General features: G+C 36.9%; 2 protein-coding genes and 1 long non-coding RNA gene across 4 annotated transcripts in view; 1 reads left to right on the top strand and 2 right to left on the bottom strand.

The window, feature by feature from the left end:
• LOC125274009 overlaps positions 1-1,509 on the bottom strand; it is a 14,711-nt gene extending 13,202 nt beyond the window's left edge. The window contains exon 1 of one of the 2 annotated variants that reach the window (XR_007186172.1): positions 1,452-1,509. This is a non-coding gene — a long non-coding RNA (uncharacterized LOC125274009). The remainder of the gene's footprint in view (positions 1-1,451) is intronic. The other variant, XR_007186170.1, reaches the window with a different exon arrangement.
• Positions 1-6,174, top strand: part of mpl (MPL proto-oncogene, thrombopoietin receptor) — a 13,413-nt gene extending 7,239 nt beyond the window's left edge. Inside the window, exons 6-12 of the mRNA XM_048200000.1 lie at positions 2,264-2,375; positions 2,463-2,626; positions 3,392-3,534; positions 3,684-3,843; positions 3,924-4,005; positions 4,105-4,192; positions 4,740-6,174. Of these exons, the coding sequence (XP_048055957.1) occupies positions 2,264-2,375; positions 2,463-2,626; positions 3,392-3,534; positions 3,684-3,843; positions 3,924-4,005; positions 4,105-4,192; positions 4,740-5,192 (1,202 nt within the window). The 3' untranslated portion in view covers positions 5,193-6,174. The remainder of the gene's footprint in view (positions 1-2,263; positions 2,376-2,462; positions 2,627-3,391; positions 3,535-3,683; positions 3,844-3,923; positions 4,006-4,104; positions 4,193-4,739) is intronic.
• orc1 (origin recognition complex, subunit 1) lies at positions 5,964-18,290 on the bottom strand. The gene is made up of 19 exons (XM_048199999.1): positions 18,113-18,290; positions 17,399-17,517; positions 16,626-16,753; positions 16,357-16,529; positions 15,083-15,461; positions 14,770-14,995; positions 14,481-14,597; positions 14,185-14,247; positions 13,090-13,191; positions 11,540-11,777; positions 11,309-11,415; positions 10,691-10,792; positions 10,423-10,594; positions 10,229-10,336; positions 9,553-9,702; positions 9,323-9,442; positions 7,040-7,200; positions 6,792-6,879; positions 5,964-6,661 (listed from the first exon to the last, which is right to left on the bottom strand). The coding sequence occupies exons 2-19, from the start codon at positions 17,494-17,496 to the stop codon at positions 6,467-6,469; spliced, it is 2,727 nt and encodes a 908-aa protein (XP_048055956.1). The 5' UTR covers positions 17,497-17,517; positions 18,113-18,290; the 3' UTR covers positions 5,964-6,466.

Raw genomic sequence — 18,290 nt, 5'->3', positions numbered from 1 at the left:
AAAAGTTAACGATGTACATATTCTTCTGTCCCTCACATGAAGCTATGGAATGGCTTCAGATGACTTTGAATATAGTGCACGAAAACTTAATTGGGGCTAGTCTATTTCTTTAGCTCCATTACTCCCACTTTTGCCGTATAAAATACCTGCTCATTGGAACCTTCACTGAGCTATTTTTAGAGTGTGCACGCAACGTTCTTGGACGCGAACGCGCGCATCGACACAGACAGGCTCTCTGTGTTCTGCTCCTCCATGACGGCGTTCGGTTAAAAAAATCATAAATTAATTTGAAAGTGGGGGGGACACAAACGGGATTTTGAAAAGTGGGGGGGACATGTCCCCCCTGTCCCCAGTGGAAATTACGCCCTTGGGTCACTATATGAGCTGAAGAAAGTGCTTCCATCTACATTCATTATAATAAAGGCCTTCTGAAGCAAAGCTATGCGTTTGTGTAAAAAAAAAAAATCCATATTTAACAAGTTATGAAGTAAAATATCTAGCTTCCGCCAGACCACCTTCCATATTAAAGTTAAAAGATAGTGTAAACTTTTTTTCCGTAAATTGAATAGGGAAGACGTAGGACGTAGCAAAAACTTTTTGAACTTCAAGAGTTTTACACTTTCTTCGTACGCTGAATACGAAAGTCGGTCTGTCGGAAGCTAGATATTTTACTTCAAAACATGTTAAAGCTGCAGTTCGCAACTTTTTTTGGTTAAAAATTAACCAAAATCAACTTTTGAACAAGATTCACCCGTAAGTTAGTCAAAAAGCAAAAGACTTCGGACTGTTGAGTGGCTACAGAAATTGAAATCTACAGGTAACCCTAATACACACTAAATACACAGTCTCGCAGTGCTGATGTTGCTCACGTTAACAATTTGAGAACAATATAACAGTAATAATAATTTGCACGGTTTGGCATGATCCGAGCTAAGCGATCGTTAGATTTAATCATCATTGGCAGCGCAATTTATTATAATCGGAATAGTTTTACCGTGATGACTGTCTTTACTGAACGCGACGCGCTGTTTGAGTGCTGAACAGAGAATGATTGACAGCTGCAGCGGAGGGAAGAAGAGTTTCCGTGAACTTAAAAGTTAACGATGTACATATTCTTCTGTCCCTCACATGAAGCTATGGAATAGCTTCAGATGACTTTGAATATAGTGCACGAAAACTTAATTGGGGCTAGTCTATTTCTTTAACTCCATTACTCCCACTTTTGCCGTATAAAATACCCTAATACACACTAAATACACAGTCTCGCAGTGCTGATGTTGCTCACGTTAACAATTTGAGAACAATATAACAGTAATAATAATTTGCACGGTTTGGCATGATCCGAGCTAAGCGATCGTTAGATTTAATCATCATTGGCAGCGCAATTTATTGTAGGCCTAATGCTTTTTTCCTCAGTTGGTCAAAACAAAAGTGGCAGAAATGTTACTTACTTGTTCAGATGATATTTTCCAATGAAAATTCTTATATTGGTCATACTTTCAAGACGTAGAATCTGTGATTCTGAAGTACAGTATCCACACCGGTGCTGTGACTGACAGCAAACATTAGATTCATCCGCGCTGACGAGCTGTGCCGAAGCACAATGCACGTACAGATAACTGTTCCGCATTTGACTGCAATCGCATGTTTCAAACAGAGATGGCGACAAAGAGGAAAAACTGCGGACAGCAGCTTTAAATATGTTTTTTTTTTTTTTACACAAACGCATCGCTTCGCTTCTTAAGTCCTTTATTATAATGAATGTACATGGAAGCACTTTCTTCAGCTCATATAGTGACCCCTGTTCACTGCCATTATAAAGCTCGGAAGCGTCAGGATATTTATTAATATTTCTCCGATTGTTTTCATCAGAAAGAAGAGAGTCATATACACCTAGGATGGCTTGAGCGTGAGTAAAGCTTGGGCTAATTTTCATTTGAAAGTGAACTAATCCTTTAACGGTATATTTCACCCCAAAATGAACAGTATTTCATCATTTATTCACTCTCATCTTGTTCCAAACCTGCATTACTTTGTTTCTGTGATTGTCATTGCATCTTTTTCCCATATAAGAAAAGTGAATGCTGACTAGGCTGTCTAATAGCTCCTTTTGTGTTCCACTGAAAGTCATACAGGTTTGAGAGCAAGTGAATTAGGATAGAATGTTCATTTTCATCCCTTTAACAATTATAAACAGAGAAACTTACTTAAGTAAAATAACAGTAGACTTTCAATCATCTTTCAGTATCTGTCTAATTTTCAGGTGACATAGAATTGCGGTGCCACACTCCTGATCTGAATCGAGCATTATGCAAATGGAGAGGAGAATTATATGATGACGGCAGATACAGCTTCCACTACAGACAAATAAACAGGTGTCATGTTTGTTCTCTCTTACAAAAATCAAAAGAAAGCAGTTTGTTTGATTCATTAACTGCAGTCCTTCTTGTCTGGTGTTTCAGAAGTTCATCGGGCATTTGGAAGTTGTGTTCCAGAGACAACAATACTGTCCACCAGTGTGTCCTGAATGGGCAGGAGTCCGGTGTCTATCAGTTTTACCTCAGTGCTGGATTTCAACCATTCGGTCGAATTTTTTATGCAGAGACTTTCAGTATGAACAGCAGCAGTAAGTGTGAAAGAAATGGCTGAAAGACATGTTAGCTACCATATATTGTCCAAATTCTCTCAATTTCCAATATTTGATATTTTTAAAACACATTATTTATACTGAGCGAAGCACTGAATATTTTAAGCGTTCATTACGATGCGAATACATGCTGGTACCTTTATCTTATTTGTTTATTCTTTATTAAATGCTTCAAATTAAATGGGGATATAGTGGTTGATTTACAAGAACCATACATGTCCATGTTTTCATGTACTTTCAGGGCAGTTTCAAGCATGAGGGGATGGGTGTGGGGGAGGAGGGTGGTGTGTGCGTTGGGCGTGGGTCCCCCTTGGTCTGTTCACTTTCGCTGTGGGGCTTCCTAAAGCATGGGGCCCAGTGAAGTCGCACCAGTTGCACCACCCTAAAGTGGTCCATACTGTTAAACTCAGATAGTGAGGTCATTTGTGACAATAACACTCTTTGTATTTGACATTAATTTAGTTTAGGGGTAAGTTGTATTTTTCAACTTTAACTGTTATCATATAATCGTGGGAAAAATATATCAGAAGTTCAGACACATGACTCAAAAAACCACAGCGTTGCAGAAACTAAAGCACACAAGTGTTGCAATCATCTCTTGGTATATCAGAGATGTATCTAATACAGGACCAGCATTGTACCACAGTACTCTAATATTACCAAAAAATGCTCAAAATGCTGTCATATCATACTGTCAATGACAGTCAAAGGCCCATTGGTCTGTTTCTTTGCTGTTTTTGACAGTCAAGACGAGGCGTCCATGTGGTCTGAAAGCAAAACCTGAGGAAGGAAGGCTTTGTTTGACATGGAATCCACCCTTTTTGAAGATCTCTCAGTATCTTAAGTATCAGATCCGTTATCAGCGTCAAGGAGAGAGTGAGTGGAAGGTGAGTTTAAATCATGTGAATTTCATGCATTTAAAGTGGATAGATGGATGTGAACACATTTATAGCAATTATTCTCTTTCTTCATTCTGCTTTGAATTATATGTGTTAAATGAATGCATAAAACATGTTGAATCTAAATTCTATGGTAGGATTTTACAACACCCAGTTCAAAGACCAGCACCTGTCTGGATGTGCACCGAGGGAGCCAATACACCATCCAGGTCCGAGCCCAACCCAATGGATCAGTGTACAGCGGAGACTGGAGTGACTGGTCAAAACCTCTCGCTGTCCTCTTACCTTTAGACAAAGGTAGAAATGTCTGACTCAGTCATGAACACAAGGCATTACAACTCTGAAACTCGATTAAACCGATTCTTTTATTATCACAGGGTGGATCTTCATTGTCTGTATACCAGTGACTCTGCTCATCATTGCTTCTACAATGATTGCTTTCTTCTCTAGATACTTCCGGTAATCTAATTCACTGTTGATTATTTTAGAACACTACTTTTATGCAACCTGTGAGCTATGACAAAAAATATAAAATATATGGTATATTCTCTGATTTAGTAAGGTTAAGAAGTCCTTGTGGCCATCAGTCCCAGACCTCAACAAAGTGCTTGAAAGCTTCCTGACTGATATCAGTGGATCACACTGGGTAATTGATATCAGCTTTGATAATAATTTTGAATTTGAGAACATTTGAATTGACTACACTCTAAAAAATGCAGGGTTAAAAACAACCCAAGTTGTGTTGAAAATGGACAAACCCAGGGGTTGGGTTAAATGTTTAACTCAACTATTGTTTAAAAATTACTGTATTGCTTGCTTAAAATGAACCAAAGTATGTTAGAAATGAACACCTTTTGATTATTATTGTTGCCTCTAGTAAATGTTTGTCTGATTTTGGGTTCATTTTAAGCAGCCATATAGTAATTTTTAAACAATAGTTGGGTTAAATAAAACTGCCCAGCATATTGGGCAAACATTTAACTCAACCGCTGGGTCAAAACGACCCAATCGCTGGGTTTGTCCATTTTTAACCCAGCATTTTTTTTTAAAGTGTACTTTTTAAATGTATCATTATTTATTTATTATCAGCATTTTTATATATAACTTTTTTTCTGTGGCTATTTGAAGAATTGCAAGTGAAAACTAGAAAAAATAGATTTTCTCATATTACTGTCATACTGTCTTCAATTCAGGAGCCAACCTTCAACATTAAGCAATGTGATGATGACACTGCTACATCAGTGGTGGAGATTCTGCCCGAGAGGGAAGCAAAACCCTCTAAGAAGTCCACCTGTCTTTCACTCTCTGAGTGTGACTTCCTATCTGGTGAGAAAAATGGGGAGAATTTCAGAGAGGATTTGGAGATGGCTCAAGATTATGTGATTTTGAACAATGATAAAATCCCATGTTTTATAGGGAATGACTATGTGTATAGGGATGTTGCTTTATCTCATGTGACTAATGAAAAACTACAATGCTGCCCCAGTGCCTGTTCTCCTGCCTTCCCAGAATGCACCAAAAATATTCTCAACCATTCCTATCTCCTTCTGGCAGAACAGTCTGAGCTTGAAGAGTATCACTCAGCCTGTCGCCGGTACACCAATATGGAGATCTTGGCAATACCATGCATAGCAAATGTAGAGTGAGGCTTAATCTTTGATAAATTAAACTCACAAACATGTATATATTAAGAGTTTTGGATGAAGCCATACTCACAAATTCAAAAACATCTCAGCTTCTGTGGAATGAGATAAGAGGCCTGTGATACCTTCAGCAACAGACAAGGTTCACTGTACAGAGCACTTGTTGAAGTCAGTGTGAAGTCAGGTATGCCAAGTAGAGATTGTTTAATGCATGAATCTCATCCATCAATAAGAAGGAAATTTCATCATACTTCAAACCACAAAATTCAGAAACGATTGATTCTTCTGTAAAATATGTGATATTTAAGCTTTAACACTGTGGGATTCCTTTTCTAGTTGGTTGTGTCATCATCATTCCTGTGGGTGGAGTTTGTTACAGATAGAAAATCATTCTTTAAATGAACACCATACAGATGTTACCAGGTTTATATGGTAAATTTAAAGGTTGCACTTTGAACACACAAAGTTGGTTAGCATATCCATCACACCAGTCTCATGATAACATGATGGGTAAACGTTATGGTTATACTTCAGAAAAATTGAGACATTATATATATATATTTTTTTTGTTGGTAATGTAGGACGTGACCAATGTTTTATATGGAGCTTAAGCACCCTTTAACCCTGGATATTTTATTAATGGAAATGTGATATAAATGTAGGCTATATTTGTTATAAACATTCCTTAGCAGTTATGCTTGTTATATTTGTAATATGTTGTCTGTAAGATATTGTACCGATTACAGCAAAAGAAGCAATTAATGTCTTATCAGGTCTGATCAGTCAGTAGCTTTATTGTATAAAGACATTACACAAGTAAAATCAGACAAATATCCAACATTTTGGTGCTTTGTATGCAAGTTGTACATCATTTTAATATGAGTCATTAAATGCTAAACAAGACATGTCTGAGTCTTGCTCTCCTACACTAAAATACATAAAAACTGCTTTAGAATAAAGCCTTTATGCAAATGTTCTAAAGACATTAAAGAGTGAACTGAAATACGTGACATGAAGCAAAAAGATTTTAGATTACACAAAAAAAGCACATTTAAAACTTACATATAGAACTATACATATAATTTTAAGCATTAAAATCGATAATTTAATCAAATCATTCAATACAATATCTCACATTCAGTTCATAAGAATTTGGCTGTGATGCCCCAGGCAAGATCTCAATCAAAATCTGCTCACTTAATGTCCAAAAGTCGTCAGACATTGTGGGGATCCACACTGGTTGCCAGCTGGAGCGTGTGACACAGTTGGGTTGCGTTTTAGTCAGCCTTCAAGGCATAAAGAACATCATCCTGACTAACGTTGAGTCTGATACGGAGCAGCAGGTCCAGGCGGCTTCCCTCCAGGAGGAGCAGGCGACAGGAACCCAGCCTCTGACAGACCGCCAGTCCTTCGGACACACTCACCGGATGCAAACCCTCAACACGACACAGGGCCTGGTGCTGAACAAACACCTGTAGCGAAAAAAACAAACACACAAAAAAATTCATTCAGGAATTAAAACATTATCTAAAATGAATGTCCATGAGGTTCATGATTAGAATAAGGGCTGTTATAAAGGAGTTAATTTAACAGTTTAGCTACCTGTTGGAAAGTGGCCTCTTCCAGACCGAGTCGACGAAACTCTGCAATAACAGCCCTCAATAAAAGCTGCTCCTGAACAGATGCACACCTACAATAACAACATTGGAAAAAGAATAAAATCAGTCTCTTACTTATCGCCAAACAATTGAAGCAGCATGAATGCGTTTCTATAACTTTTTTTAACATTAAGTTTAAGGAACAGTGGGCATAATTGGCAAAAGTTCATATTCTTTCACTTTTCATTTTACCTGATGGCTGCGATGTAAGAAGAGGAGAACATCTCATCCAAAGCCTCCATCACATGACTCATCCCAACCAATCCACTGCTACTTCCAGAGTGCTCACAAATCTCTGTGGCCCGTCGGCAGATATCAAGGCAACGTCGCGCATCACCCGAAAGCGCTGCCACCTAGAAGACCACAAATAATCTCTCATTGATTCAAAACAATGATATGTCATGAACACGTTTAAATTAGCTGTTTTCCAAATAACTTGTCCAAAGAGCAGTACAGAAAGTACTAGAGTGTTCAAAAGGTAACCATCAATGCCTTAAGTGCCTAAGGCTATGTTCACTTCCATGTGGTACTAAATCTGATACAGGTCAGATGTTTTCAAAACTGTGCTGGGTCATTCCGTGTCAAATCAACCAGAGGTCCCCGGCTCAAATTTTTGATTTAGTTAATATTTTCTCTGTTGAAAGACAAACATAAATAGTAATGAAAGCCAAAATATTAAATGTTACAGATGTATATTTTCTGAGTAATCCATTATTTTGTAGAGGGGGGTCAAAATGAGATTTGGAGACTATTTACAGGGGTGTAAAAAGCAAAAAAAGCACTTTGTGTGTTTTTTGCCTCAAGTTTGCATATTAAAGATATCTTAATATCCTTTTAGATTCTGGTTCTTAAACTTTCCTTTTGGTATCTTCATTTTAAAGGCCCTCGATGATTCAACCCCAGAGATATGGAGATCTTATTGTGGCTCCATGAGTAAATTGGTAAAATGTACACGTTTTCAGTGGTCAAAAACCAAATGTGGGTCACTTTGTATACAGCTGATACTTTTTTTCTTTTAAAGAGGAATATCTGAAGAACAAATAATGCTAAAACTAGAAATGCATCTCATTTTTTTCTATCACCTGAAATGCATTGAACATACCTGTCTGAGTGCCATTGCCATAAATATTCTTTTTCTAAAGTTGTCGTGCCTGTTACTCTAAAAGTAGTCAAGATGTCTTAATATCCTTCTAGATTCCCATTCTTAATAAACTTTTCTTTTGGAATCTTTATTTTTAAGGCCCCTGTAGATATTGGGACCCCAATGTGACTCCATGTCCAAATTGTTGAATTTTACCCCATTTTCAATGGTCAAAAACCAAATGCAGGTAACTTTTTAAACATACTGAAATATAAAGGGCCTTGAAAATGATTATTTCAAAATGAAAGTTTATTAAGAATGAGAATCTAGAAGGATATTAAGATATCTTGAATACTTTTAGAGTTGCAGGCATGACAACTTTGGAAAATATGTTTCCGCAGATTGTTTTGTAACTCAGTGGGTTGAAGTGACCACACTGACACAATATTTAACCCCTGGAATGCTATTAGGCTAGTTTTGGACTAGTTTTGAGAAGCAGTTGAGTGGATTTTGTGGTAAAAACCTGGCAACCCCATTTGTATCATTCTTTTGTGCATGCAGGTCAGTTCAGAACCATGATCTGTTCACACTGGAAATCTGATATTGGCCACATTTAAAAGCAACAATGTGAACCTATACAAAAAATTCTGATCTGAGCAAAAATCAGAATTGAAAATTAAGGGTGCGTTCACACTTGTAGTAAAAAGAAAAAAACAACAACAACAACAACAACAACAACACTTTAGTCCTGGTCCAATTAGCATTCAGTTTGGCAATTTTATCACCAAACCAAAAGATACCTAACCTAAAGGCATAGGGATACATTCACAACCTGATCGAATTTTATGACGTACTGCCTATTTTGAGACGGAACTTACTGAACATCCAAAACAATGCTGTGTGGTAAGATAAATGCGCTTGTGTGTGCGTAGCCTACATATAACAGTACTTTGGCCAGCTGGGAACTTGTGAAGAGCTTATAAAATGTGTAAAAGAGTCAAAACAGCGGCGGGAATCCCTCCGTCACAAACACACAAATGATCTGCTGCGTGGAGACGCGAGTCTGATGCCTGTGTTGGGCAAACTCACGACTATGACGAGAAAAAAACGATATGCGTGAGGATTCTGTCCCTTTTAGGGTCTCATCTAACCACACCAGAGTTTGTTTGGAAGCGGACTGAGACCCATCTTTTCAGCGGTCTCGGTCCGCTTGTTTGGTGCGCACCAGGGTTCGGATGGCAGCGTTCACGCATGTTCAAATGAACTGCCCTAACAGAACAATCACACCAGGGTTCGTTTGAATCGAACCAAACATGACAAGTGTGAACACACCCTAAGGCTCGCAGTGTGAACGTAGCCTAAGATAAAATGGCTTCACAAGTAAGTGCTCCCACCTTTCTTGAGACTAGCTGGAGAGCATCTTCTTCAAAAGCCTTTACTCTGTTCAGCCTCGATGTGATGATCTGTTGTAATTGTTTAAAGGTATATGGCTGGAAGGACATTCTTGTCAGTCCCTGAAAGTGAAAGTGAATACAACATTCATGTTGTATTTCCATTATTTGCATTGACCAACATAATATCAATCATAAATGAATGGCATCTCAATGTTTTGAAATGGTCTTACCAGTCGACTGGCAACCCGGTTAATCATGATTCTCTCAGGCAAGTCCATAGTGTTTGCGATGGTAAGAACCACCAAACGAGCGTTGCGCCTTGTTGGCCAATCAAACAAATTATACATCACATTCTGTTTACGAGTCCACAAGAGGTCAAGCTGGAAAAAGAGAAAGAGATAAGTGAGATAAAAGAAAAAAATTTCAGACTATTGACAATATATTAAATATAAATTATCCAATTATTGACAGGAAATGAGCAGAATTAAAGACAACGTCATGGTAAAGATCAATGTCTGAATGACAAAAAGATTTTCCAGTACTACTATGAAAAACAGCTCATACGAGCTAAAGGTGGTGAAGCAAGTTTTTGTGACCTGCAGGATGATTTAAAAATATTTAAATGAATAAATTATTAGTAATATATTAAAATAACTCCAATCTAAATTAAAATGCTAAAAAGCACATCAGATAAAGATGCAAACTACAGATTTACTGAAGAGAAAAATACTTGAAATTCTGGAAACAAAAATTGTGGTTGAATTAATCTCTTTTTAAAGTTGAAAATATCATAGCCTAGAGTCAAAGAGGTTGATAACTACTTATCTAGACTGACAAGTACCAGCTAATCACTATAAAGGAGGGGGTGTTTATTAATATTAACATCACCAGGAACAAATGTCTCACCTCATCTACAAGAAGCACAGTTGTCTCTTTTTTTGGTGCGGGAGCACTGAAGCGTTTCTCCAGTAGGGCAGCTGCATGATCAGGTGTTGCTTTTTGATCAGTCAGTTTCTAAATCAGAACCAGAGCACACATTCACAGAAAACACTATATAACACTATAAAAAGGAGGAAAGAATTACAGTCAAAATCACATACCTGCAGTATTTGTACATAAGCCTGGTGCGGGTCTGTCATTTTCATGCCATTGATTTCAATGAAGCGGAAGTGAGGAATCTCGTCTTGTTCAGCAGACTGCTGAAGGGAACGGATCACCTCATGTACTGTGGCAGTTTTACCAGTACCAGGAACACCTGAGATATACATACACCTGCAAAAGGGAAAAAAAAAAAAAATTAAATAATTTTTTTTTTTTAAACATATGAGTTTGATATGAGTTTGTTAATTCTGAATGACAGAATCTTACCCTCCAGTGCCATCAATGACTTTACTCTCCACAAAGTTGTAGATGTCCTGGAACTCTTGTTCTCGACATGGCAAAGACTCGGGGACAGAGGAAACATGCAACCTGTTGGGGGGGAAAAAAAACATTTACATATAAAGTTTGTGGTCGGTAAGACTTTTTTTAAATGCTTTTGAAAAAGTCTCTTATGCTCAACCAAGGCTGCATTTATTTGATTAAAACAGTATTTCACAGTTATACTGTGAAATATTACTACAATATAAAATAACTGATTTCTATTTTAATATATTTTAAAATGTCATTTTCCTGTGATAACAAAGCTGAATTTTCAGTAGACATTTTTCAGTGTCACACGATCTTCCAGAAATCATTCTAATATGCTGATTTGGTGCTCAAGAAACATTTATCATCAGTGTTGAAAACAGTTGTGCTGCTTAATGTTTTTTTGTGGAAATGTGGAAAACATGACTTTTACAAAATTCTATGAGGAATAGAAAGTTCAAAAGAACAGCATTTATTTTAAAAATGCTATTGACCCCAAGCTTTTGATTTGTAGTCTCTCTCTGCTGGTTAAATTTTGATAGGCAGCCTTATGGTACTTCTGTCTGTGCTGCTGCCTACCGTGCTCGCGCTTCTTCCAGAACATTCCCTGGCTTCCTGGCTGGCGCGCTCCTGCTGGGTATGCTGGGAGTGGCATGACGTGGTGTACGTGGGGTGGCTGGAGCAGTCTGGAGTTAAATAAAAGATAAATGATTTGCAAAATGCAATGTTATCTTTATGCAAAATGCAGGTGGGTTCTGTGAAGGCACATTATCTGCTAGCAGGAAGACTAAGCATAGCAAAAAAATGCACCTTCTTGCTGGGTGTTTTACGTGGGGTCCTAGCAGAAACACGGGTTTTCTCTGTAGACCGGGGTGTTCGGGAGCCTCTACGCTTCTTCACCACAAGCTCATCTTCACTGTCGATCTTCGCCTCCTCTTCCTCGTCGCTGCTACTCTGCAGGTCAATCTTAGTAGGAACGAAGCAGTCATCATCATCGCCGCCATCCTCACCATCAGACTGCAGGTCAACCTTGTTGCCTAGCAAATTTCTTTAAAAACAGACAATAATTCCTTTAAAATAATCACTTCAAAAAGCATCCTTGAAATGGATATATTAAAGGTGCCCTAGATTCAAAAATTGAATTTACCTTGGCATAGTTAAATAACAAGAGTTCAGTACATGGAAAAGACATACAGTGAGTCTCAAACCCCATTGTTTCCTCCTTCTTATATAAATCTCATTTGTTTAAACGACCTCCGAAGAACAGGCGAATCTCAACATAACACCGACTGTTACGTAACAGTCGGGGTGTACGCCCCAATATTTGCATAATGCCAGCCCATGTTCCCAACATTATGAAAGGGATTACACAAGGGCAGCCAGTATTAACGTCTGGAGCTGCACACAGCCGAATCATCAGACTAGGTAAGCATAAACAACAGCGAAAAATGACAGATGGAGCAATAATAACTGACATAATCCATGATAGCATGATATTTTTACTGATATTTGTAAATTGTCTTTCTAAATGTTTCGTTAGCATGTTGCTAATGTACTGTTAAATGAGGTTAAAGTTACCATCGTTTCTTACTGAATTCACGGAGACAAGAGTCGTCGCTATTTTCATTTTTTAAACACTTGCAGTCTGTATAATGCATAAACACAACTTCATTCTTTATAAATCTCTCCAACAGTGTAGCATTAGCCGTTAGCCACAGAGGACAGCCTCAAATTCACTCAGAATAAAACTTTAACATCCAAATAAATACTGTACTCACATAATTCGAAGCATGCATACAGCATGCATGCCGAACATCTTGTAAAGATCCATTTGAGGGTTATATTAGCTGTGTGAACTTTGTAAATGCGCTGTAATATAGTCGACAGCTCATGTGGCAGGGAGCACGCGATTTAAGGGGGCGGCGCCGAGTGTAAATCAGTGCATTGTTAATGATGCCCCAAAATAGGCAGTTAAAAAAATTTATTAAAAAAAATCTATGGGGTATTTTGAGCTGAAACTTCACAGACACATTCAGGAGACACCTTAGACTTATATTACATCTTGTGAAAAAGCATTCTTGGGCACCTTTAATTCAATAGATTAATATATGCAGATTATGCAATTAAAAACAGTGAAGCCAGAATGCAAGTGCAAGGCCCCAAGTCTGACTGAGAAACTTGATTGCAAAATATATTTCTGTGAACTGTAAACCTGTAAATTATCTTCATTGGGCAGCTTTTCTCAGCAAGAAAATATATTACTGATTACTTAATATATTTATATTAAATTGATAAATCAACATTACTTAGATTATTTATTAATTGTTTGACAGCCCTAGTCAATCAAGTAAAATACCTACAGCTGCTTTCTGATGCGTGAAGACACAAGCTGAGCAGACTTCCTCTTAGAGCGAGGAGTGGCAGCAGTCTGGACCGGTGAATCTTCATGCTCCTCTTCAGCTCTATTAGTTTGTTCAAAAAAATATGAAAAAACAAACAACAAAAAATAACAGTGTGACTAGTAGTATGTATGCATGTATATCAAATTTAACAACAATCTATCGCTCGCTCACTACTGTAAGATCATATAAGAGCTTGGTCTGGATAATTGAATTTATTGATTAGAAAATGAAGCCAAAGTGTTCAAATGGTGCTATAGGCAACTTAAAAGCCAAAGAAGGTCACAGTTTTACACACTGCACAGTGCATGCCTCTTATTCACTACAGGTCACAAGGCAAAAGTGATCTTTTCCCAGAAAAATAGTTCTCTCATTATATTTTTGCCATTAATTAAGTGTCTACATTATTTATCAATTTATTCAGTCCTAAAACCCAGGACTGCCTTTTGCAGACCAACAGCTTCTGAGCCTCATGTAGTGCTTTAATAACAGTGATGCAGCTGAAAGTTTTCCAACTATTTTTAAAACCATTTTAAGTGATTCTTGCACCTTACAGTATATACAATTTAAATAAGGAAAAGGAAATTTGTCTGCTTGATAAACACTACTGATTTACTGTTTGATAAGACAATCTTGACTGTCATATTCTGCCACCCGCTGGTCAAAAATGTAATAAGGCAAAATGTATATCAACAATACAGACTGGGAAAAAAACAACAACACTTTTTTTGTGATGAAAATAACAGTACATAAAGTTAAAACAACTGAATGTTTACTACGGTCTTTTTAGAGCTGCTTTACAGCAGAACTGAATTCTGTTTACATCATTGAATCATTTTCCTGTTTAACACTGTAAAGCTGTAAACAATCTGTATTGTATAAATAAAGGGGATTTGACATATGTATACTGTTAAAAAAACAAAAAAAATTCAGCTGTGAAAACACCAGCACACAAAAGTAAAAGGTGAAATTCAAAGAAGCTAAAATTCATTTTACAATGTAGTGAATTCAATTGTTTTTAAATTCAATATGATGACAGACAATTCCAACACTTACAAAGCAGCCAGTGCTGGTTCTCTGAGTGTAGCTGAATCTTTCCTGTTGGATGGAGTTCTTGCCCTGGTTTGAAAAGAGACAAACACATTATGGTTACTCTATGGATCAATTTAAATGTATCAGGACATGAAGAAATTCAAGCAGGAGCCACCAATAGGTCTGGGTGAACGTACATAGTTATGTGCTTAAAGACCACATTAAGCATGGAAATAGCCACATAATGCCTTAGTGTTTAATAAAGACAGTCAAACCCCATCCAAAAAAAACCCAAAAAGAGATAGAGGAACATGACTCACTTCAGGCCCCTAAGACTTGCTCTCCTGGGGGTTGCCTCTCTCTTCCGTGGAGTTCTACCTGTGCTTATTAGTGACTCTGGGTCATCACTCCCAAGTGGCTGCACCCCAAGGCAGGCACTAGGAGGGCAGCAGGACTTTTATAAACAGACTTTACTTTTTCGGTTATATAGGACAATTAAAACCATCTTCAAATGTACAAAATTAATTTGCTTATTTATAACTAAAATGATAATCACAGACATGAAGTACTACGCCTATAGAACATAATTTCAAATGTAAGCAGAAGTACCTAGTTGCATTGTCATATGCAGTCAGTCTGGGTTCATCAGGGCTCTGTGATGACAGAGGAGAGATTTGCTCCTCCTCGTTATGATTAAGTGGAGTCAGTCTGATAGAAATGGAGATGCGGCCGGTTGGAGACGTGTTCAACTTAGACGTCAGCGTTTTCTCTGTAGCCGTGTGTTCATCAAGAATCTCCCCCAGAACATCATCTCGGGACATGTTTTTATTTGGACCTACCATAATATAAAGAAACACAGTTATTCAGTTTAGTGCTATGAAAACTACTAAAAGCATAATGTATGTGGATGCATGGCACTCACTGCACAAGTCCAGCTTCTTGCGAACATGTGGACCAGAGGAAGCTCTGCTTCTCCTCTTTGCACTAAGAGCTTTAGCCGCAGAGAGTTTGGAAGCAGAGTGAAGAGACTCCGCCTCACTGGAGCTCATTTTGCCGGTGCTCATGCTACCACGGGTGAGGGTGCCTGATATGGCCCGTTTCATTATTGAGGGGTCTGGGGTTGGAAGAGCACGAGCCTGAGAGACCCGGGAAGATGGTGGGGGAGATTTGGGGCTCTGAGGAGACTGCATCAGCTCAGGATCCAATGCTCTGAAGGACTTGGTATCCCACAAGAGTTTGACAAATAATGTGTCTTTGCTCTTGCCCTCTGGGAAAGGATCCTCAGCTGGGACATACTCAATCTAGAATTAAAGTTATCATTATTACTGAATTGTTTTTCAATTAAATATTTAATTACATAAATGCCATTTTAGATGGGTATAATAATAACAAATAATAATAATAATAATAATAATAATAATACACTGGTGGTCAAAAGTTTGGAATAATTACATTTTTTTATGTTTTTTGAAAGAAGTCTACTCATCAGGCTGAAACATCAACTAAGATTAATAAATGCTGTAGAAGTATTGTTCATTGTTAGTTCATGTTAACTAGTTATCAAATAATAACAAATGATACCTTATTGTAACTTATTGTTCACTTGAATCAATTTAATGCATTTGAATAAAAGCAATAATTTTTTTTTAATAAAGATCTTACCCCAAACTTTTAAAAGGTAGTGTATCAGTTTTGAGTTTCCACAAAAAATATGAAGCACCAGAACTATTTTCAACACTGATAATAAGAAATGTTTCTTGAGCACCAAATCAGCATCAAATCAGGGTCATGTGACACTGAAGACTGGGAGTAATGGGTGCTGAAAATTCAGCTTTGCATTCACAGGAATAAATTATATTTTAAAATATGTTCAAATAAATTAAATTGTAATATTTCACAATATTACTGTATTTTTCATCAAATAAATGCAGCCCTGGTGGTGAGCATAAGAGACTTCTTTCAAAAACAATGTAATTATTCCAAACTTTTTACTGCAAATATATATAAATACTTTATAAATGTAATCATCAAATAAAAAATGAGGAAATTAAAAAAATATATATATATATAAAAATGAATCATTTAAAAAACAACTATACAAACACTTCTTGATTGTACTAGTGTGGTGCACATTCATTGTGTAAAAATATGAGCTATCCCTTTATAATCAGAATTCTACAACCCTACCATGCTTACCTGTACTGCTGCAAGAATTGTCTCTCCATCCACCTCATTATCACAGGAGCGGTCCTGGTAGAAAAATATCTCCTGTGGATGGGGGTCTCTGCCCAAGAGCTTGCGTTTGTTTTGAGGAACTTCACACATACGCACAAACCACTGCACTACAGCGGTCTTCTTCTTTCCTGAATCTAAGGACAAAAGTTAATCAACCAACACAGATTGTTGTCAGACTCAGAAAGCATGCAAATATACATATTTTGGATAAAGACGTGACATGTTCCTACCATCAGTGTACAGTTTTAGAAGTTTAGCCACAAAGGGACTGTCATCATTATCACCCTCAATCAAAATGTACTGGCCTAAAGACACTGTAGCATCTTCAGTCCTCCCCTCCACAGAAATGGACATGGATCTGTGTGGGGATCAAAGCAAGTATTATAACTGTTACATCCTGGGTTATATCATCTTTTAATCAATGAATTTCCCTGACTTTGCTTACGATTATTGGGAAAATTTCTACCCAATTGGACATTTTAGACATTTTCAAATAATTTTAATTACTTTTCAAGACCCCACAATCAAATCACAATCTTAAATTTCCTAAATTTTCTAGGTTTTTTCCGTTGAAGTAGAAAAATATCTATTGTTCTATCTGTGCACATCACTGTCTTAGGCCCTGTTTCCACATGGTATTAAGATTCGTAAGACGAGGGAGACACATACCCGTTTACACCAGGTATTTTGATACGTCTCATTTGTTTAATTTCAACCACTTCTTTCCTGATTTCTTTGAGGGGAGAGTCTATGGTCAGGTAAAATGTATGTTTTTTTTCCCCCAGATCTTTCGTACTATTGGATCTAATGGAAAATAAGCTTGAGAAATTTACATATGAATGTGCCTGCAGAGCAGCACCTATCGTTTCACTGTGAGTGCGTGTTAGAAATCAGGAACGGTGAAAGAACATCGTGCTTGGTACGTTTTTCGTCTTCAAACCAATCCTAATACCAGGTGTAAACAGGGCCTTAGTGATGATGAAAACATGATAAGTGCACATACTCATAGTATTGCCTTCTCAGCTTCCTGTCTTCACCGACTGGTCTCCCATTCCATTTGTATGATCTTCTCATTTTCAGTCTTGTGATGTAGCGGCTCATGGTGCAGATCTGATACAAGGTCTGTAAAGCACAGCATCAGGTAATGACAGTGATTAATATGTACTTTATAGTCAAAACAGTAACAATGGCAACTATATATATATATATATATATATATATATATATATATATATATATATACATATTAATTATATATATATATATATATATATATATATATATATATATATATTATATATATATATATATATATATATATATATATATATATATATATATATGGGGACTGTTATAAATGTAACAAGATTAAATTATATTCATGATGCAATAATTATAAAATTGCAGGATTTCGAACTATTATATTATACAGTATGCAATAATTTAAAGTAAAACATTTCCCCATAAATCAAGAAAATAACTTTACTCCAATTTTCTATTGAGTCTTGACCAACTAAACGTTTTTGACTGTAGTTTCCAGCTGTAACCAGAAACGTTAACTTTTAATTTTTTATTTTTTCTAGAAAAGGCAAAATACTTGTGCTCATCTGGAAAAGTTAAAAATCAACTGTTAAAATCATATTTTATTTTAAAGTATCAAATAGGAAAATCGTTGACAACTTTAAATCCCCAGCTCCTCTTAGTCTTTCATACTCACCAGCTGATGTTTGGAACAGTATCAAACGTTCTTGTTTAACGTACAAATAAAAACACTATTGCGTCTCCGTCTCACTTAAAAACTCAGAAATTATAAAGCAAATATATATGAAGCTAAACACATCTCACAACACAGCAGACAGAGAGCACAATCATACAGCTCACTCGACTCTTTCGCG

Source organism: Megalobrama amblycephala, linkage group LG8 (genome assembly GCF_018812025.1).
Source record: "Megalobrama amblycephala isolate DHTTF-2021 linkage group LG8, ASM1881202v1, whole genome shotgun sequence".
Classification (NCBI taxonomy): Eukaryota; Metazoa; Chordata; class Actinopteri; order Cypriniformes; family Xenocyprididae; genus Megalobrama; species Megalobrama amblycephala.
The sequence above is the reverse complement of the archived record's forward strand: the minus strand, read 5'-3'. Positions and strand labels throughout refer to the sequence as shown.

Bases quoted from the DNA above. Each gene is read 5' to 3' on its own strand.
- orc1 (XM_048199999.1), bottom strand. From the start codon at position 17,496: ATGAGCCGCTACATCACAAGACTGAAAATGAGAAGATCATACAAATGG. The intron at 10,595-10,690 runs GTAAGATTCTGT...TCCCTTTTGCAG, and splicing joins GTCATTGATGGCACTGGAGG to GTGTATGTATATCTCAGGTG. The intron at 9,703-10,228 runs GTGAGACATTTG...CTCTTTTTCCAG, and splicing joins CTGTGCTTCTTGTAGATGAG to CTTGACCTCTTGTGGACTCG.